Below are 22842 nucleotides of genomic sequence, written 5' to 3'. Positions count from 1 at the left end.
CAAACTTCACGTTTAATGAACGTGTTTCACTCTCAGGTAAAAACTTCCAAAGAGAGTCTTGACAACATTGTTGTTTAACATGTTTTAAGGATAGGCATTTTTTAAACATACATCGTTCAATTCCCCATTAAATAAAATACATCCCAGTGTTCCCAGAGACTCTGTGGAAGCAGAACGAAGAGACTGAGAGAAAGAAAGTTTAAAAGGGAGAAAGAATGAAAGAATGTGATAAATAAAACGTGAAAGATAAACAAAGGTAAAGAAGGTATAGTTGGATGGAAAGAAATTAGAAAGTATATGAAAGAAAAAAAAGATACAGAGAAAAAAGAAAGAAAACCATGCTGGAGGTCACAGAGCACAAGAAAGCAAAAATAAATTAATCAGTCATTGGAGTGAAATATAGAAAAAAGGGGAGCAGCGAGAAAGGGAAAAATGAAATGACAAAAATAATAAAGAAATGATAATGGGGGGGGGGTAAATGAGGAATAATAAAGGAAAGGAAGAAGGAATAGGAGGTAGGTGAAGGACTTAAAGGGAAATAAGGTAAACACGGGAGAATAAAAAGAAAGCAAGGGACAAAAAGAATACAGAAAAGAAAAACAGAAAAAGAGAAAAGACAGAAGGTATACAAAGGGAAGGGGGGTGTATAAAAAAAAGTAAAGAAATAAATTATACTGGGGTGAAAAAGAAAAATGAATTCAAAGAAAAGAAAGAAAACAGGGAGGAAATTAATAATTTAAAGAACAAAAAAGAAAAACATAAAAAGAAGAAGTCAAAAGAAAGAAAGAAAGAAAGAAAGATGGAAATAAAACGCTAAAACGGTGAAGGGAAATAAATGAATAAAAAGGAAAGGATCAAATATGGGGAAAGGAAATTGATTAAAAGAAAATAAGAAAAAACAGGAGAGAAAACATAAAATGAAAGAAAGAGGGAAGAAAATGAAAAGAAAAAGGTAAAAGGATAAAAGGGAGAACATCACTAATGGAATATAAACAAGGAAAGAAAGAAAGAAATGATAGAGTGAAAAAAGTATTTAAAGGAAACAATAACTACAAGGGGTGAGAGAAGAAAGGAGTGAAGAAGTGAAAGAAGAAAAAGAAAAAGGGAGCAAAGAATAAAGAGCAGGAAAGAGGACCTCGGTGCTCGGTGGTTCTGGGCAGTTCTCGGGGGCACCATAAGAGGAGGGGGCGTCACTGATCTCCAGCAGATCTTCTACAACTCTGGTCCTGCTCAGTCCAGACGTGACCATCAGTCGCGGGTCCGTGTGAGAAATTCTGGTCCCGGATGTGATGTGACCTCCAGCTGCGCCACCGCGGCGCGTCTGTCTCGCACCATGGATGCGCTTCTGCCGGACCCCGGGGTCCAGAACCTGAGCTGGACCAACGCGAGTCTCTCCTCCAACAGCTCCGTGAACCCGCTCAAACGCAACGAGGAGGTGGCCAAAGTGGAGGTCTCGGTCCTGGTCCTGGTGCTGCTGCTGGCGCTGACCGGGAACCTGTGCGTGCTGCGCGCGGTCCACTCCAGCGCGCGCGGCCAGTCCCGCATGTACTACTTCATGAAGCACCTGAGCATCGCGGACCTGGTGGTGGCGCTGTTCCAGGTGCTGCCGCAGCTCATCTGGGACATCACGTTCCGCTTCTACGGCCCGGACCTGCTGTGCCGGCTCGTCAAGTACGCGCAGGTGGTCGGCATGTTCGCGTCCACGTACATGCTCGTGCTCATGTCGGTGGACCGATGTATCGCGATATGTCAGCCGCTCTGGTCGATCCACCGGCGCAAGGACCGCCTGTGCGTCATCGCCTCCTGGACGCTGAGCCTGGTCTTCAGCGTGCCTCAGGTGGGCATCTTCTCACTCAGGGAGGTGGGGGGCGGCGTGCACGACTGCTGGGGGGACTTCGTTCAACCGTGGGGGGCCAAAGTCTACATCACGTGGATGACGCTGAGCATCTACGTGGTCCCGGTGGCGGTTCTGAGCGTCTGCTACGGTCTGATCAGCTTCAAGATCTGGCAGAACCTGAGTGTGAAGACCAGGAAGGGGCCCATCGTGGCGGGGCCCCAGCTGTGCCGCGTGAGCAGCGTCAGACTCATTTCCAAGGCCAAGATCCGGACAGTGAAGATGACCTTTGTGGTGGTCCTGGCCTACGTGGTCTGCTGGACCCCCTTCTTCTTCGTCCAGATGTGGTCCGCGTGGGACCCAGCTGCGCCGCGAGAAGGTAAGAGAAACGTGTGACATTCACATGACGTCAGGCCCGGATGAGCTGTGGAGAATGAACTAAAAGTGTGTTGATTATTTAAAAATGTACCGTATTTAGATCCTGTAATATCGTCTAAATTTTATTGTGTATTTATTTCCATTATTTATTACTAGTCCCTAAATATGACTATTTCTGAGTGTTTATTACCAAGGAAGTGTTTATATTAGATCAAAAAAACATTTTATAAAATAATTTCTGTAGATATTAAATGTAATAGAGCGAATTATACACTTATATTTTCTGTATTAAATTAAATCAATCAAATATTGTAATTATATATATATATATATTTAATTCATAACTAAATCGGTAAAATAGTAATTTGAGCATATAACGTTTAATTTTATTACATTATTTTATACTTTTCTTTCTTTTATATTCACTAAAATGTGCCCCCTGAGGATGTGTAATCGTGCATTCCTGGTTTAAGATGTCACCTGTATAATCTGTTTTTTTGTGTGATGCCATTTAAAGAAACAGGGTCTTTGTAAAAGCCAGAACGTTAAAAATATGTTAATTCTTAAAAAATGTACACTATTTAAAACGAAAACTGTAATATTGTCTCAAATTTACTTCATATTTATTTCCATTATTCATTACTAGTCTCTTAATCTGACTATTTTTCAGTATTTATTCCCAACAAATTTAAGGAAGTGTCTATATAAGAAAAAATAAATAAATCTGTAAGTATCAATTTTACTAATGTTAATTCACAATTATATTATATGTATTAATTCGATTTTATTTTTATTTTCAATTATAGTTGAAAAAAAAATGTATTTTCATAACAAATTTTAAAAGTGTTTAAGTTATATAAATACAGAAAAATAGTTATTGAGCATATTACACTTTATTTTATTACTATAATTTTATACTTTTTTTTCTTTGATATTCACTTGATGGCCCCACACTTAAATGTGGCCCCTGAGGATGTAAAAATATAATCGTGCACCTCTGGTTTGGGATGCCACTTAAAGAGACAGCGTCTTTGTAAAAGCCAGAACGTTAATACGATACATGGAATACATTCAATTTGCGGGACAATCATAAATCGTGAATTTGTAGATCTAAAAAATAAAAGAAAATATGAATGAAAAAATTATCAGTTGAACTTCTGAGCGAACAAGCCTGTCATCAAGCTGCAGGAAATACTCTATTGGGACAAAAACAAAGCTGCTGCTCTCAGTTCTGGACGATTACCTTCGGTCCAGACGTCCAGACTGATGGATAGGAGGGTCTTTCCCAGTGTTTATCATTCTCAAGGAAGTCCTGCTGGAGCCACATCACACACTTTCCACTCCAGCACCTCATTATGTCCATCTAATTATCTAAAGACCAACATTTCTCCTTCTCGACAAAATCCACCAGTAATGCCTTAAAAAAATCCATTTAAAGATTTTATCAGCTGATCCTTTCCACGTATATGTTCTGCTCAAAAGGAATTTGACTAAAACCTTCCTAATGACTTAACTTTCCTTCCAACACGAGGACTTGTCCCTCCATATTGCTGGAGTCTGTGATTCCTACGAGCCACCAAGGCTGACCCTTCACGAGTCATCAGGAAACTGATCCACTGATGTGGAAAGTTCTTTTTTCCCACAATAAACTTCACAGAGAAATCCATCTGTAAAGTCCACTTGATTTGACAGTGAACACCAGTCAGACGTCAAGTTGTGTATCTTTTCTTCAAAGCTCCTCCAGTACGTCAACTTTTTTTAGATTTACAAACACACAAACACAGATTAGGACATGTTCAGCCAAATAGTTTAAAAATAAAATTGTAAGAGTTTTAAAGATGTGCAAGAATGTGTGTTTTTTTAATGTGAAAACAAATGTCTAAGAGGAGACATGGATCAAAGGAGTCATAAAAGGTTCAGAATGAGGGATTTCAATTGTTACTAACAGAAGATCAAATAGATCTAAATTTTGAAATGAACTAGTTTAGTTCATAGTTTGTAATTATCTGAAGTTTACCTTCACACCAAAAATGAACAATTTTTTTAATTCTATAATTATTCAAAAGTATTGCCACAATTAAAAAATAGTCCTGGTCTTGGTCCCTTTTTTTGTCTCTGTTTTGGTCTCGCTTTTGGTCTCGGTTTTGGCCTCGGTTTTGGTCTCGGTTTTGGTCTCGGTTTTGGTCTTGGTCTTGGTTTTGGTCTTGGTCCTGGACTTGGTCTTAATCTTGGTCTTGGTCTTGGTTTGGGTCTCAGTCCTAACACTGCGTTCTTGGTCTTTGTTTTGACTCATCTTGGTCTTGGTTCGGGTCTTGGTCCTGGTCTTGGTCTTAATCTTGCTCCTGGTTTGGGTATCCGTCTCTACACTCTCTATTCTTGATCCTGGTCTGAATTTTACTCAGTGTACCTCATCTTGGTCTTGGTCTTGGTTTGGGTCTTGGTCCTGGACTTGGTCTTAATCTTGGTCTTGGTCTTGGTTTGGGTCTCAGTCCTAACACTGCGTTCTGGTCTGAATTTTACTCAGTGTACCTTGGTCTTGGTCTTGGTTCGGGTCTTGGTCTTGGTCTTAATCTTGGTCTTGGTCCTGGTCCTGGTTCGGGTCTCGGTCTTAACACTCTCTGTTCTTGGTCGTGATCTTGGTCTTTGTTTTGACTCAGTGTACCTCATCTTGGTCTTGGTTTGGGTCTTGATCCTGGTCTTGGTTTTTACACAGTGTACTTTGCTCTGGGTCTTGGTCTTGGTTTGGGTCTCGGTTCAAACACTCCGCTATTGGTTTTTGTTTTGACTCAGTGTGGCTCATCTTGGTCTTGGTCTTGGTCTTGGTCTTGGTCTTGGTCTTGGTTTTGGTCTTGGTTTTGGTCTTGGTTTTGGTCTTGGTTTTGGTCTTGGTTTTGGTCTTGGTTTTGGTCTTGGTTTTGGTCTTGGTTTTGGTCTTGGTTTTGGTCTATGTTTTGGTCCTGGTCTTGGTCCTGGTCTTGGTACTGGTCTTGTTTTGGTCTTGGTTTTGGTCTTAGTTTTGATCTTGGTTATGGCCTTGGTATTGAAAGGTCTTGGTTTTGGCCCTGACTCAGTGTGCCTTGGTTTTGGTTTCAATCTCAGTTTTGTTCTTGTTCTTGTTCTTGTTTTTGGTCTTGGTCTTGAAAAGTCTTGGTCTTGACACTCTTCATATCTGGGGGGGGGGGTTTTCTTCCTCTCCATGGTCAGCAGATGCCGTCAACAGTTAAACATGTTTCATTTTGCTTAACTACATCTTTCTTTTCAACTAAAAGAGAGTGCATACGTTTTCTTCTTGTGTTGTCACATGACCTTCACTCACTTAACCTTTGGCCTGCTGTCATAACAAAGTGAACGTGCCCTTCCTGGTGTTTGTTCTGCCACTCGGAAACAAAGGGTTTGAAGCCTGATCCATGCCCATGTCAGCTACCCACAATGCACCTAGAGCCTGTGATCCGAGCCAAGCGAAACATGAGTGTGAGCTGAGGAGGGGTGTGAGATTATTGTGTGAAGGGCCATTATTGAAATGCCGGCGAGGAACAACAAAAAGTCTTATTGGGAGTGGAGGGTCCATTTCCTTTGATAGGAAAAGCCAAAGGTTTCTTTGGAATTTGTGGATTAACTCAGTTAATAAATGTAAAAATCAAACGTGTGATTGGATGAGAAAGGTGGTCGAAGTCCTGCTGCTATAGAGGAAACATTCTGTATTTCAGGAAAAGAAAACTTAATAAAACTGTCACTTGGTTGTTGTGTTGATATTTATATGCATTATTTCTCACCAGTCAAGAACAAAATGATCTGTAGCCAGATTTATAGCAGCTCACATCATGGCATGTTGCTGTAAACATTCAAGCTGAGACTGTGGAAAACACAACTTGATGTTTGCTTGATCTTTCTCTGGAATGTATGCTCATGTTATTCAGCATGTTATTGTGCTTATTGTGTTTTTTAGTGCTGGTCAAGACTCGGCCAGTTTTGTTCTTGGTCCTTGAATTGAAAAGTCTTGGTCCTGGTCTTGAAAAGTTTTTTGTTTTTTTTTACTCAGTGTACCTCGCCTTGGTCTTTATCTTTGTTTTGACTCAGTGTACCTCATCTTGGTCTTGGTCCTGGTCTTAATCTTGGTACTGGTTCGGGTATCCGTCTTTACACTTCTTGATCCTGGTCTTGTTTTTTACCCAGTGTACCTTGGTCTGGGTCTGGGTCTGGGTCTTGGTCTCTGTCTCGGTACTAACACTCCGTTCATGGTCTTTGTTTTGACTCAGTGTACCTCATCTTGGTCTTGGTCTTGGTTTGGGTCTTGGTCCTGGACTTGGTCTTAATCTTGGTCTTGGTCTTGGTTTGGGTCTCAGTCCTAACGCTGCGTTCTTGGTCTTTGTTTTGACTCATCTTGGTCTTGGTTCGGGTCTTGGTCTTGGTCTTGGTCTTAATCTTGGTCTTGGTCCTGGTTCGGGTCTCGGTCTTAACACTCTCTGTTCTTGGTTGTGATCTTGGTCTTTGTTTTGACTCAGTGTACCTCATCTTGGTCTTGGTTTGGGTCTTGATCCTGGTCTTGGTTTTTACACAGTGTACTTTGCTCTGGGTCTTGGTCTTGGTTTGGGTCTCGGTTCAAACACTCCGCTATTGTTTTTTGTTTTGACTCAGTGTGGCTCATCTTGGTCTTTGTCTTGGTCTTGGTCTTGGTCTTGGTCTTGGTCTTGGTCCTGGTCTTGGTTCTGGTCCTGGTCTTGGTCCTGGTCTTGGTTTGGACTCAGTGTACCTCGCCTTAGTCTTGGTCTGAGTCTCGGTCTCGACACTCTCCAGTCATGATAATGTGTTGGTCTTGATGTAAAGGTGTCTTTTCCAACTCAAAACTGAAAACTAAACTGAACAAAGATCTTTGAAACCATAGGAGCTGCTGTAACTAACATCATGGTTCTCCGCTGTGAACCAGCCACACTGAGGTGACGTGAATCCAGACTTGACGCTCTGTTTGCTTAACCTCTCCATCTCGTAACCATCTTTGATACACTTCACGATTTTAATCAAACAAGTGTTCGCTGCATCAACACCAGCCTTTTATTTTAGGCCACTTCTCCTCCAATTATGAGGTCGAATCTTGAAGAAACAAAGCAGAGATGAAGCCAAAGTCAATGTTTTTCCTGGTCCTGGCAACAAGAACAGAAAGTGTAATGTGGATTGAGAAACATCGGTCGACTTCACACACGTCTCTTTCCTTGTGTTAGTCACAGAACACCCAAGAATCCATGCAGACGAGGAAACGGTTATTAAGATTCAAGCTTCATTAGATGTGTCTGGTGGAGAGAGGAATAGACACTGGACGTCGAAGAATCAGGAATATTTTTTAAATTTACTGACAAAAAGTTGAGTCAGTGAAAGGACAAAATGTTCTTGAGTTGCTAATAAGATTTTCTTTTCAACAGACATGGTATCTAATGAAGCTGCTGCTGTTTCACAACTCAACTCAGTTTGAATCCTCGGCTGCCTTTTGTATGTTTATGTGTTTATGTTTTTGTTTACAAACGTTATGTAGGCAGCCATGTTTTTTTCTGGGCACTCTGATTTCCTCCCTTCACTCTTAAACATACAAATGTATTCATTATCTAATTAAGCATCAACTACTTCCAAAATATGTCCAAGATGATGATGATAATGATGATGATGATGATGATGGTGATGATAAAGAAGAACATGATGATGATGATGATGATAATATTGAGGATAATGTTAATAAAGGTATTGATATCAGTAATGAAGAAGATGATGATGAAGAAGACAATGTTGATGATGATGATGAAGAAGACAATGTTGATGATGATATTGATGATGAAGAAGATGATGATATTGATGATGACGATGATAAAGAAGAAAATGATGATGATGAAGACAATGTTGATAATGATGATGATGATGAAGACAATGTTGATGATGATGATGATGATGAAAAAGACAATGTTGATGATGATATTGATGATGAAGAAGATGATGATATTGATGATGACGATGATAAAGAAGAAAATGATGATGATGAAGACAATGTTGATGATGATGATGATGATGATGAAAAAGACAATGTTGATGATGATGATGATGATGATAAAAAATACAATGTTGATGATGATATTGATGATGAAGAAGATGATGATATTGATGATGACGATGATAAAGAAGAAAATGATGATGATGAAGACAATGTTGATGATGATGATGATGATGAAGACAATGTTGATGATGATGATGATGAAAACGACCATGTTGATGATGAAGAAGATGATGAAGAAGATGATGATATTGATGATGACGATGATAAAGAAGAAAATGATGATGATGAAGACAATGTTGATGATGATGATGATGATGAAGACAATGTTGATGATGATGATGATGATGAAAAAGACAATGTTGATGATGATGATGATGATGATGAAAAAGACAATGTTGATGATGATATTGATGATGAAGAAGATGATGATATTGATGATGACGATGATAAAGAAGAAAATGATGAAGACAATGTTGATGATGATGATGATGATGATGATGAAGACAATGTTGATGATGATATTGATGATGAAGAAGATGATGATATTGATGATGATGATGATGAAGACGATGTTGATGATGATGATGATGATGATGAAAAAGACAATGTTGATGATGATGATGATGATGATGATGAAAAAGACAATGTTGATGATGATATTGATGATGATACTGATGATGACGATGATAAAGAAGAAAATGATGATGATGAAGACAATGTTGATGATGATGATGATGATGAAGACAATGTTGATGATGATGATGATGATGATGAAAAAGACAATGTTGATGATGATGATGATGATGATGATGATGATGATGATGAAAAAGACAATGTTGATGATCATATTGATGATGAAGAAGATGATGATATTGATGATGATGATGATAAAGAAGAAAATGATGATGATGAAGACAATGTTGATGATGATGATGATGATGAAGACAATGTTGATGATGATGATGATGATGATGAAAACGACCATGTTGATGATGATATTGATGATTAAGAAGATGATGATATTGATGATGACGATGATAAAGAAGAAAATGATAATGATGAAGACAATGTTGATGATGATGATGAAGACAATGTTGATGATGATGATGATGAAGACAATGTTGATGATGATGATGATGAAGACAATGTTGATGATGATATTGATGATGAAGAAGATGATGATATTGATGATGACGATGATAAAGAAGAAAATGATGATGATGAAGACAATGTTGATGATGATGATGATGATGAAGACAATGTTGATTATGATGATGATGATGATGAAAAAGACAATGTTGATGATGATATTGATGATGACAATGATAAAGAAGAAAATGATGATGATGAAGACAATGTTGATGATGATGAAGACAATGTTGATGATGATGATGATGATGATGAAGACAATGTTGATGATGATGATGATGATGATGAAGACAATGTTGATGATGATGATGAAGACAATGTTGATAATGATGATGATGAAGAAGACAACGTTGATGATGATGAGGATGATGATGATGATGAAGACAATGTTGATAATGATGATGATGATGATGAAGAAGACAATGTTGATGATGATGATGATGAAGACAATGTTGATAATGATGATGATTATGATTACGATATTGATGATGAGATGATGATGAAGATGACCAAGAAGACAATGTTGATGTTGATAATGATGACGATATTGATTAAGATATTGATGATGATAAAGATGACGATGAAGAAGACAATGTTAATTATGATGATGATGACGATATTGATTAAGATATTGATGATGATAAAGATGATGATGAAGAAGACAATGTTAATGATTATGATGATGACGATGATTATATTGAGGATGATGACGATATTGATGATGATGATTAAGATGTTGATGATGATGATGATGATAAAGGAGACAATGTTGATGATGATATTGATGATGATGATTAAGATGTTGATGATGATGATGACGATAAAGGAGACAATGTTGATGATGATATTGATGATGATGATTAAGATATTTATGATGATGAAGATGATGATGAAGAAGACAATGTTAATGACGATATTGATGATGATGATTACGATATTGATGATGATGATGAGATAATAATGATGAAGATGATGAAGATGATGATATTGATGATGGTGATGATGATGACGATGAAGAAGACAATGTTGATATTGATGATGATGACGATATTGATTAAGATATTGATGATGATAAAGATGACGATGAAGAAGACAATGTTAATGATGATGATGATGATGATGATTATGATATTGATGATAATGATGACGATATTGATGATGATGATTAAGATATAGATGATGATAAAGATGACGATGAAGTAGAAAATGTTAATGGTGATGATGATGATTACGATATTGATGATGATGATGATGATATTGAGGATGATGATGATATTGATAATGGTGATGACGATATTGATGATGATGATTAAAATGATGATATTAATGATGATGATTATCAGATAATAATGATGAAGATGATGATATTGATGATGATGATGATGAAATTGATTATGATGATGATATTGATAATGGTGATGAAGATATTGATGATGAAGATGATGTTTTTGAGGATGATGAAGATGATGATAATAATGATGATGATGATGAGATAATGATGATGAAGATGATGATATTGATGTGGATGATGACGATATTGATGATGATGATGAGATAATAATGATGAAGATGATTAGATGACGATGAAGAAGACAATGTTAATTATGATGATGATGACGATATTGATTAAGATATTGATGATGATAAAGATGATGATGAAGAAGACAATGTTAATGATGATGATGATGACGATGATTATATTGAGGATGATGACGATATTGATGATGATGATTAAGATATTGATGATGATGATTAAGATATTGATGATGATGATGACGATGAAGGAGACAATGTTGATGACTATATTGATGATGATGATTAAGATATTGATGATGATAAAGATGACGATGAAGAAGACAATGTTAATGATGATGATGATGATTACGATATTGATGATGATGATTAAGATATTGATGATGATAAAGATGACGATGAAGTAGAAAATGTTAATGGTGATGATGATGATTACGATATTGATGATGATGATGATGATATTGAGGATGATGATGATATTGATAATGGTGATGACGATATTGATGATGATGATTAAGATGATGATATTAATGATGATGATTATGAGATAATAATGATGAAGATGATGATATTGATGATGATGATGATAAAATTGATTATGATGATGATATTGATAATGGTGATGAAGATATTGATGATGAAGATGATGTTATTGAGGATGATGAAGATGATGATAATAATGATGATGATGATGAGATAATGATGACGAAGATGATGATATTGATGTGGATGATGACGATATTGATGATGATGATGAGATAATAATGATGAAGATGATTATATTGATCAAGATGATGATATTGATAATGATAATAATGAGATAATGATGATGATATTGATCATGATGATATTGATGATGATGACGATATTAATGATGATGATGATGATGATGATTTTGATGATGATGATAATGAGATAAGGATGATGATATTGATGATGATGACAATATTGATGATGATGATGATGAGATAATAATGATGAAGATGATGATAATGATGATATTGATGATGATTTTGAGATAATGATGATGAAGATAATGATATTGATTATGATGATGATGAGATAATGATGATGATATTGATAATGGTGATGACGATATTGATGATGATGATTAAAATGATGATATTAATGATGATGATTATGAGATAATAATGATGAAGATGATGATATTGATGATGATGATGATGAAATTGATTATGATGATGATATTGATAATGGTGATGAAGATATTGATGATGAAGATGATGTTTGTGAGGATGATGAAGATGATGATAATAATGATGATGATGATGAGATAATGATGATGAAGATGATGATATTGATGTGGATGATGACGATATTGATGATGATGATGAGATAATAATGATGAAGATGATTAGATGACGATGAAGAAGACAATGTTAATTATGATGATGATGACGATATTGATTAAGATATTGATGATGATAAAGATGATGATGAAGAAGACAATGTTAATGATGATGATGATGACGATGATTATATTGAGGATGATGACGATATTGATGATGATGATTAAGATATTGATGATGATGATGACGATGAAGGAGACAATGTTGATGACTATATTTATGATGATGATTAAGATATTGATGATGATAAAGATGACGATGAAGAAGACAATGTTAATGATGATGATGATGATGATGATTACGATATTGATGATGATGATTAAGATATTGATGATGATAAAGATGACGATGAAGTAGAAAATGTTAATGGTGATGATGATGATTACGATATTGATGATGATGATGATGATATTGAGGATGATGATGATATTAATGATGATGATTATGAGATAATAATGATGAAGATGATGATATTGATGATGATGATGATAAAATTGATTATGATGATGATATTGATAATGGTGATGAAGATATTGATGATGAAGATGATGTTATTGAGGATGATGAAGATGATGATAATAATGATGATGATGATGAGATAATGATGACGAAGATGATGATATTGATGTGGATGATGACGATATTGATGATGATGATGAGATAATAATGATGAAGATGATTATATTGATCAAGATGATGATATTGATAATGATAATAATGAGATAATGATGATGATATTGATCATGATGATATTGATGATGATGACGATATTAATGATGATGATGATGATGATGATTTTGATGATGATGATAATGAGATAAGGATGATGATATTGATGATGATGACAATATTGATGATGATGATGATGAGATAATAATGATGAAGATGATGATAATGATGATATTGATGATGATGTTGAGATAATGATGATGAAGATGATGATATTGATTATGATGATGATGAGATAATGATGATGATATTAATGATGATGATGAGATAATGATGATGATATTGATGATGATGATGATGAGATAGATAATGATGATGAAGATGATGATATTGATGATGATGATGATATTGATTATGATGATGATGATATTGATGATGATGATGATGAGATAATGATGATGAAGATGATGATATTGATGATGATGATGAAGATGATGATATTGATTATGATGATGATGAGATAATGATGATGATATTGATGATGATGATGATGATGAGATAATGATGATGATATTTATGATGATGATGATGAGATAATGATGATGAAGATGATGATATTGATGATGATGATGATATTGATTATGATGATGATATTGATGATGATGATGATGAGATAATGATGATGAAGATGATGATTTTGATGATGATGATGAAGATGATGATATTGATTATGATGATGGTGAGATAATGATGATGATATTGATGATGATGAGATAATGATGATAAAGATGAGGAAATTGACGATGATGATATTGATGAGATGAGGAAGATGAAGAAGCTTACGATGATTGACAAGTGAAGTCAAAACTCTGATGTCTGTCTCCAGAGACGCCCTTCATCATCGCCATGTTGCTGGCCAGCCTCAACAGCTGCTGCAACCCCTGGATCTACATGTTCTTCGCCGGCCACCTCTTCAAGGACCTGCTGCAGAGCTTCCTCTGCTGCTGCCAGAAATACTGGACCACGTCCACTTGCCACTGCGAGCGCCAGTGCAGCCACAAGAGCAGCTGCTCCACATCCGTCATCAGGAACACCAGCAGCCACAAGAGCGTCTCGCACACGTCCAGCGCGTGAGCGACCAGGACTCTGCACACGAGTGCCTCGTGAGCCTGTTACAGACAATGTTTGGAACTGTCACAAGACTGAATGGCCGCGACTACAAAAAGTTTTTCCGAAAATAAAATCTGTCAAGTTCGACACTCTTATATAAAATATAACAAATACTGTTTGTCTTGTGTTTATGTGTGGGAAGAAATATTTGAAAAAAAAAACAAAAAAAACGTTGCTTTCTAAATGTCCAAAATCACCGAAATATCATCCTTAGTCAACAAGTTTGACAACGAGGACGTTGTGTTCCCAGTGGAAGATTTAACTTTAATTTCCACCGTATATTTAAGTGTATATTGGTGAGTCTCTTCCAGATCGGATGCCAGTCAGGATGAAAGAATGATAAAAGAACGCACGGAAATTATATTAAGAATCCATTAGTTAAGTCTGTGCACAGAGGTTGAATCTAATTGCACAATCGAAAAGGGCGGAAACAGCACCATCTTCAGGTGACATAACGAAAAACAGCGCTTACAATAAATAATTCCGATTCAAGTTCTTTCATTTCCGGTCTGCAGTGGAACTTCATATAAGTAAGTAAGTAATTTATATTTATAGAGCACTTTGTGCGTGTTTTAAGATAAATCAGAACAAGTCGAGAGTTTATGTAATAGTTTCTCTTAAACAAAATATTTTTATGAACTAGACGAACAACTCAATTACTAAATTTTGAAGGGAAATGAAAACAGTATTCAAATATATAATAGAGATTAATATGAGGTGTATTAATATAAATAATAAATAAGTAATATTTTAGAGCGCTTTCCTAGACCAGGATCACTTACTAACTGACAATACAACAGCTGGGGGATATTGGTGCAGTACCACAGAAGCTAAATCATTGTTTTGGCTCCACCTACTGTTACAACAGTACAATTGCAACAAAAAAACTAATTTTCATCCAGAAAAGAGCTTTTGTTGCGTCAATATCCAGTTTTCTCTTCCTATGAGCCTGAAAGAATTAGAGTTATGTAATTATATATTTTTTTACAGTAGCTAGAGAGATGAAAAAAGCATTAACTCTCACAAAGCGATGACCTCACACACCCCAGATAGACAGGATATGGCGAATGACGACACTAACCTGTGCTGTGTCTCAAATCGCATACTTCTCTTAGTGCACTGGCGGTTAGTATGCATCAGGACAGTGTATCAGATGATGCTGATGTGGAGGGAGCAGCAGGAGACCACCACTTTCCAGACCCAGCAACCCCAGGTGCCATCTGTGGAGCAGAAGACGAGCACAGCATGGCAATGTTGTGTTGTACTAAATAAATATTTTTATTTTTTTACAATTGATGAAAGTATATGAAAGAGACGCTCCTCCCTGGCAGCATTCTCTTTGTCTCACCTCTCAACCCTCACCCTCATTTCCCTCATCATACGCTCCTCTCTCTCCATGGTCTCCCTGTACCTCCTCTTTCTCTGAATTCTCGTTTCTCCTCATCTCTGCTCTCTCCGTTGCTGCTCTGGAAACATCATCCACCCGCCGCCTTTCCATGGTCGATGCTTTGTGGTGGGGTCTGCACCGAGGGGGGTTCAACCACAACCGAATTCTGGAAGGATGAGGTGATGTGGTGTTATTGAAGGCTTGGCCCCAATCGCCTCATCCATACACATGTAGCTGATGATGATGCTGCAGTGACCTCACCCCCCTCTGTGCTGACTCCAGTGGAGGAGCACTTTAGCTTCTGTGAAGGAAAGAATTAGAGGGAATGATATATTTAACATCTCTATCCTTATTGTCATATAAAGCCATTTAACTTATAATGATGTTTCTGGGATCCGAGTAATCTGCTTAAGGTTTACCCACTTCTTTTTAACAAAGGCTGGGGTCACCTCCCCCCCGAGCTATCGAGCATTAATGAACATCCTGATTGAAATACAAGAGGACACAACTATGCAGCAGTTCGCCACTCCCTTGTGTCTTCATCTCCCCCTCAAGAATAAAGTAATTGTTAAATGAAAATAAATACAATATTAAATATAGTCAGAACAGTAAAACAATACCGTTTTTATACTGTATGCTGATACGCTAGCTTCAGCATTTCAGCTGTGAACACATAAAATCCACAATCTTCTACAGTACAGACGACAACTTATCACACACAAGCACCAAATGTAACGTACATGTCACGACGTATGTTTAGTGACTGTTTGCTCGCAAACTAGCGAAACAATAGCGTTCGTGTTTTGGCCCAAAATACACATAAACAAACGTTACTGACGCCTTCTGTACAACATAACTAAGATGCCGACCGTTAAGGGTAGAAAGTGTCCATCAATCCATCCTCAGTTTTGTGGGCATTTTAGTACGACAATTTAGTGTGCAAGTGCAAGTTCGAAAGTATGCGATTTGAGACAGAGCTCAAGATTATTAGCAGAACGTGAATCGATGCAAAAAGAGTCTTTCAGTATGAAGAATTATAAAAATGATGATTATTTTTAAAGTAAAAAAGAATAAATAATAATAAATAAAATAAAATAAAATAGAAAAAAAACAGCCAAATCGGTGGGAGGGCGGTGCCCGAGCGCCCTCTATGGGCCAGACGCCAGTTCATCCAATACAAGTGCACTTTTTAATGCAACTAACCCGCGTGAGCCACCAGGGGGCGCGAAGAAACATTGTCTTTATTTTACTTGTCAGAATCATCTTCAGCTGAGCTTTCTTTCCTGGAATATCAACGCAAATAAACTATTGAAAACAGGAAAAGTACTCAACATTGATGTTGGAAAACTTGTGCTCAAAGTTGAAAACCCTCTAAAGTTGAAATCTCAAGATAGAGACTGAGGCTCAAACTGACCTTGTCTTGAAGATATTTGATGTCGTGGGCTGACAAATCCTCTTCTGAACCAGGCGGATGTCTCTTCAGTGGTCACTTAAATCCCCCCCTCTTATCACTCTGCTGAGATGACTATGATCAGACTTCCGGAACCTGAGTTTGTTTTTGGCCCCGCCCCCCGTCGATTGGTCTGTGATTGGTCAATTTTCCATTCACTCGCCAAACCAAACAATACATAGCTCATAGTTTTAAGTAGTAGTAGTCTTATTCACTTATTACAATTCACCATCATCTGTCGAGCGGAAAACATTTTGTATTTTGTTCTATTTTTTTTAAACGGTCCCGAAGAACAAAGATTTACCATTTGAGACTCCATCTTTGCTAAGGTCAAAGTCAAAATGAACGATTGTATTTTGTATTGACTTTTATTCATCATTACTAATACAGGGCTGTTATTGTTGATCTCCCTATAGAATATGTATTAAAGGATTTGCAAATATATTGTTGTATCTGTACCTTTATCTGTAAATAACCTAATTTGCAAAAGTGTTTTAAGATTTGTGTATACTTATTCTAAAATCCACATTTAAGGTTTTAAATAAATATATACAGTATATATATATATATATATATATATATAAGAAATAGAAATAGAAATAGAAAAGCTTTATTCATCCCCAGAGGGGAAACACACTTTCACAACAGCGCAGTTGGAAAAAGATAAAGTGCAAGGAAAAAGAAATAATAAAAGAGATAATACAAAATAAAATAAAAACGATCTTAAAAATATACAAATTATTTACAAAATTAGAAATTGACACTATTAACAAAATAAAATAGAATAAAAATAAAATAAAATAGAAATAAAAACGGAAAAAAATAAAATAAAAAACACACGAGAAGAAAAACACACTACGGATTAGCATCAGGATATTTAAAGTAGAGAGTTAAATATCCTGACACCAGTTGGGATGAAGGACCTTCTATAACGCTCCGTCCTACACTGGGGGTGCCTGAGCCTGCCACTGAAGGAGCTGGCCAGCTCCTCCACGGTCAGGTGCAGTGGGTGGAGAGCGTTGTCCCTGATGGAGGATAGTCTGGAGAGTGTCCTCCTCTCTCCCACCGAGTCCAGCGAGCGGCCCAGGACAGAGCCGGCCCTCGTGACCAACCTGTTCAGTCTCTTCCTGTCCCGGTCCGTGCTGCCTGCTCCCCAGCAGACCACAGCGTAGTGGATAGCGGAGGCTACCACGGAGTCATAAAAGGTCCTTAAAAGTGGTCTGCACACTCCGAAGGACCTCAGTCTCCCCAGGAGGTGGAGGCGACTTCGGCCCTTCTTGTACACGGCGTTGATGTGTGTAGACCAGTTCAGTTTATTGTTGAGGTGAACACCCAGGTATTTGAAGCTGTCCACCAGCTCAATGTCCGAGCCCTGGATGCTCACCGGTTGATGTGGTGGGGACTTTTTCCTGAAGTCAATCACCATCTCCCTTGTCTTACCGGTGTTTAAGCAAAGGTAGTTGCTCTCACACCAGTCAACAAAGTCCTTGATGACTGACCTCTACTCCAGCTCGCCCCCCCCCAGACACGCAGCCCACAATGGCCGAGTCGTCAGAAAACTTCTGGAGGTGACAGCTGCTGGAGTCATAGGTAAAGTCCGCCGTGTAGAGGGAAAAAAGGAAAGGTGACAGCACTGTCCCTTGAGGCACCCCGGTGCTGCAGATGGTCACCTCAGACCTGCAGTCCTGCAGCCTCACATACTGCGGCCTGTTGGTGAGGTAGTCCATCGTCCATGCTGCCAGCTGTGTCCCAACTCCTGCGTCCTCCATCTTCTTCCTTAGCAGCGCCGGCTGGATGGTGTTGAAAGCACTTGAGAAGTCAAAAAACATGACTCTCACAGTGCTACCGGCGGCTTCCAGATGAGTCAGTGCCCGGTGCTGCAGGTAGATGACGGCGTCGTCCACCCCCATCTTTGGCCTGTAGGCGAACTGCAGCGGATCCAACGCAGAGCTCACCGTCGTGCGTAGCTCGCGGAGTACCAGCCTCTCCAAGGTCTTCATCAGATGGGAGGTCAGGGCGACTGGTCTGAAGTGGCTCGGCTCCTTCGCGTGTACCGCCTTGGGAACCGGAACCACACAGGAGGTCTTCCACTGGACCGGGACCTTCTCCAGTTTGAGGCTCAGGTTGAAGATGTGTGTGACCAACTCACAAAGTTGATCAGCACAGTCCCTGAGCAGTCTGGGGCTGAGTCCATCTGGTCCAGCAGCTTTCCTGATCTTCAGTCGCCTTAATTATCTCCTCACCTGTTCAGATGTAACAGAGAGAGGTGGCTGTGGGGGGTTGGGCAGCTGAGGCAGTAGGGCTTGTTGGGGGGGAGAAAGGTGGCTTGGAGGTGAGAACAGTTGGGGGGAGGGGGCTGAAGCAGGGGAAAAACAGCTTTGTGAAGAGTGGGGGGCAGAGGTGGAGGGGGGAGGGGGGCCCTGATCAAACCGGTTGAAATACTGGTTCAGTTCAGTGGCCCATCTTTGGTCTCCCCCTGCTGTGGCTCTGGCTCCACTCTGGCCATGACCTGAGATGTTCTTCAGGCCTTTCCACACATCCCTTGTGTTGCCCTGCGCCAGTTGCTCCTCCAGTTTCCCCTTGTATTCGTCCTTGGCCATCCTGATCGCCTTCTTGAGTTCACGCTGGACCTCCTTAAGCTCCTCTCTGCTCCCTGAAGCAAACACCCTCTTCTTCTTGTTCAGCAGAACTTGAAGTTGAGGGGTCACCCATAGCTTGGTGTTGGCAAAGCACCGCACCTTGCGGGTCGGCGTGACGTTGCCCTCACAGAACTTTATGTAATCCGTGGAATGGTCATTGAAGGTGTCGATGTCATCACCATGAGAGAACACGCTCCAGTCTGTAGACTCAAAGCAGTCTCTCAGCCTCTCCTTGGCTTCATCATTCCACATCTTAACAGTTATTTTCTGTGCAGGCTGTCTCCTCACCATGGGAGTGTATTCAGGTCGCAGACGTATCAGGTTGTGATCAGAGGGGCCGAGCGGTGGAGGTGTAGGCACCTTTTACATTTGCATATAAAAGGTCTAGAGTCTTGTCCTCCCGGGTGTGGCACTTCACGTATTGTGTGAAGGTGGGAAGAATGGAGGAAAGTGAGGCATGGTTAAAATCCCCGTTAATGAGCAGGAGAGAGTTCGGGTGTTTGAGCTGCAGGTCCGACACTGAGGCGCTCAGCCTCTCGCTCGCTGCGGCTGCGTCCGCAGAGGGAGGAATGTAAACAGTGAACACAATCACATGTGAGAACTCCCTCGGGATGTAATACGGGCGGATGCCCACCGCAACAAACTCTATGTCCTTAGTGCACACTTGTTCTTTAATGGAGACATGCGCGGGATCGCTCCATCTCTCATTAATAAACACCCGGTCCGCACGAACCATCTTGAACCCCTCCAGGGAAACAACAGAGTCTGGGATCTTCTCCGTCAGCCAGGTCTCCGTGAAACATATATATATATATATATATATATATATATATATATATATATATATATATATACAGTATATTTAACTTTTCTAATTAATAGATTAAAAAAAAAGAAAAAAAAAAGTTGTGTAAAATAATTATTTTAGCACTCCTTTATTTCTGCTTGATGGCCCCTCACAACAGCCCCTAAGGATATTTAATTGCCCACAAATGCTATAGTTAAATTAATATTTTAAGCAAACGTTTAATAAAAAAAAGACTACTATATTTAAAACTGCCCCAAATAACAAACTTAATATATCATTACTGGACAGTGTTTATTGATCGAAATGAAAAGTGGTTTCCTCCCTCAATTCTGTTTCACATCTTGCAACAATCAGAGAGTTCTGGAAACATGATGTATTTGGTTCGACAATCATTATTCTTCAAAACACCAAGCAGGTCTGATCACTTTCTTCCTCCTGTTGCTTGGTTTGGTGGTCTGTTCAAAACCGTCTCCTTCCCAGATCCTCCTCTGCCGAACACGGATGGAGCAACTTTTCCCATTTTCTCTGTAGAGGTGCAAAGAAGAGTCTGAGCTCAGAGCGAGGGTTCCTCCTCCTCTCTCTGTATATGGAGTGGAAACTTCACGAAGAGCAGCGACACTCACCACACTCCTCCATGACTTCCTGAGTCTTGCTCTTGGCTGGTCCACACAAACCCAGTTTGTTCCTGCCTTCATCCAGGTCCTCCTCGGTCACGTCAAGACGCTCCTGCTCCTGCTGCTCCGTCTGGAGACGACAAACATCACTCACCCGCTTCACAACTTCTTGGACACAGAGTGTGACCTCACATGAGACATGCTGCTCCTCCAGGTCCTCAGCACGGTGTGAGACTCCAGTGATCAACATCTGACATCACACCAACACATGACATCACAAGTCTCCTCCCACGCCAGAGTGCACTTAAAGCTGCAGTTTTTTCTTCAGGAGAACATCTTGAAAACACCACAGACACAACTCTCTGATCCATCCATCTAACACAGCTTTCCTGAGGTCAGGGTGCCTTCTGTCCTAGGTCTACCCCGAGGTCTCCTCCCAGTGAGACGACTCCAGAGGAAGGCGTCCAGGAGTCATTTGAAAGAAGGTCCTCGACCAGCCTCAACTGGACACTCTCCATGCTGAGGAGCAGAGTTTCTACTCACAGTTTCTCCTGAATGACAGAGCTCCTCACTTGGGGTGTAAAAAAATTTATAGAAAACACTTAAATATCATGATTTTATTTTTTACGATACGATTAAAATAAAAATATCGAACTGTATCGATGTTAATTAATAAAAGTGTTCCTGCTTTTTACAATCATATTTTTTTTTTATCATATTCCTTTTATTCTTTAAATTCAATAACACTCAGTGACACCGTTGACAGCCAGCAGCAGAACGTAGCAGCTGTAGCATCTCAGCAGAGTTGGACCTACAACCCCAATCAAAACATGCTAAAAGACCTTGAAGTCACTCATAAGAATGATCGAAACACTTATATATCGTCATTTGATTCTGTTCAACTATTTAAAATAAAAATATCGAACTGTATCGATGTTAATTAATAAAAGTGTTCCTGCTTTTTACAATGATATTTTATTTTTTTAACATATTTATTTTATGCTTTAATTCAAGAACAAGTTTGTTTAAAATAAATAGCTTTCTTATTTACAATTAACATTTTCACAGTGTTTGTTCATTTTGGTGTTGCAATTAAACTTCCAGTTAGTCGTTTTGTCGATATGTGCTCCGCTGCTGAGGACGAGAGGATACAGTTAAATAGGGGTTTAAGAAAATATTTATTATTATTTTCACAATACAGTATCAATATAATATATACTTTACTGTACCGATTCTTCGTTCTTTTATGGTTTTATTTCAATAAAGTGTGTAAAATAAAATTATTTTATTTTTTATTAACAATTAACACATTTTTCCCCCATTTTTTCAGCAATTAAATGTCCGACCACTAGATGGCAGCCGTCATCACGAGCTAAAGGATCAATGAAATCCTGACTGACTGACTGAGGTCAAGAGGATACAGCAGACTACAGCAGCTTATGAAATGAGGTCTGAAATGGCAGATCTGTTGTGTGGAGTCCCTAAAGGTTCTGTTCTGGGTCCTTTATTGTTTTTGCTGTACTTGATTCCCCTGGGTAAAATCATTCAGAGATTTCCTGATGTTTCTTATCACATTTTTGCTGATGACATCCATCTCTACTGCTCTTTTGATCCAACTGAGCCCCAGAGGCTGAACAGCTTAGTCAATTGTTTGCTAGAAATCAAACAACGGCTGAGTGAAAACACTTTGCAGCTAAATGTGGACAAAACTGAAACTCTGGTGATTGCTCCTGATGATAAGGTTCCAGGGTTGAGTCAGTATTTCGGTGACTTAAGTCAGTCTGTCAAACTGAGCCTGAGAAGCCTG

At 38.8% G+C, this 22842-nt stretch overlaps 2 protein-coding genes across 2 annotated transcripts; one reads left to right on the top strand and one right to left on the bottom strand.

Moving 5' to 3' along the window:
* The first annotated feature begins 311 nt into the window (after positions 1-311).
* On the top strand, positions 312-14462 carry oxtrb (oxytocin receptor b). The gene is made up of 2 exons (XM_087801810.1): positions 312-2213; positions 13854-14462. Exons 1-2 carry the CDS (start codon positions 1334-1336, stop codon positions 14099-14101), a joined length of 1128 nt encoding a protein of 375 aa, XP_087657936.1. The 5' UTR covers positions 312-1333; the 3' UTR covers positions 14102-14462.
* A 6231-nt stretch (positions 14463-20693) lies between these two features.
* LOC148071348 (musculoskeletal embryonic nuclear protein 1-like) lies at positions 20694-21295 on the bottom strand. The gene is made up of 3 exons (XM_087801026.1): positions 21228-21295; positions 21045-21165; positions 20694-20946 (listed from the first exon to the last, which is right to left on the bottom strand). The coding sequence occupies exons 1-3, from the start codon at positions 21234-21236 to the stop codon at positions 20843-20845; spliced, it is 234 nt and encodes a 77-aa protein (XP_087657152.1). The 5' UTR covers positions 21237-21295; the 3' UTR covers positions 20694-20842.
* Positions 21296-22842: the final 1547 nt, after the last annotated feature.

The sequence above is a fragment of the Callionymus lyra genome, chromosome 10 (assembly GCF_982586985.1).
Source record: "Callionymus lyra chromosome 10, fCalLyr1.hap1.1, whole genome shotgun sequence".
Classification (NCBI taxonomy): domain Eukaryota; kingdom Metazoa; phylum Chordata; class Actinopteri; order Syngnathiformes; family Callionymidae; genus Callionymus; species Callionymus lyra.
This window is presented reverse-complemented; position numbering and strand designations above follow the sequence as displayed.

Excerpts from the sequence above, each read along its gene's own strand:
- oxtrb (XM_087801810.1), top strand. The coding sequence starts at position 1,334 with ATGGATGCGCTTCTGCCGGACCCCGGGGTCCAGAACCTGAGCTGGACC. Across the intron at positions 2,214-13,853 it reads CCCAGCTGCGCCGCGAGAAG|AGACGCCCTTCATCATCGCC; the intron begins GTAAGAGAAACG and ends GTCTGTCTCCAG.
- LOC148071348 (XM_087801026.1), bottom strand. Across the intron at positions 20,947-21,044 it reads GGAAGTCATGGAGGAGTGTG|AGAAAATGGGAAAAGTTGCT; the intron begins GTGAGTGTCGCT and ends GCACCTCTACAG.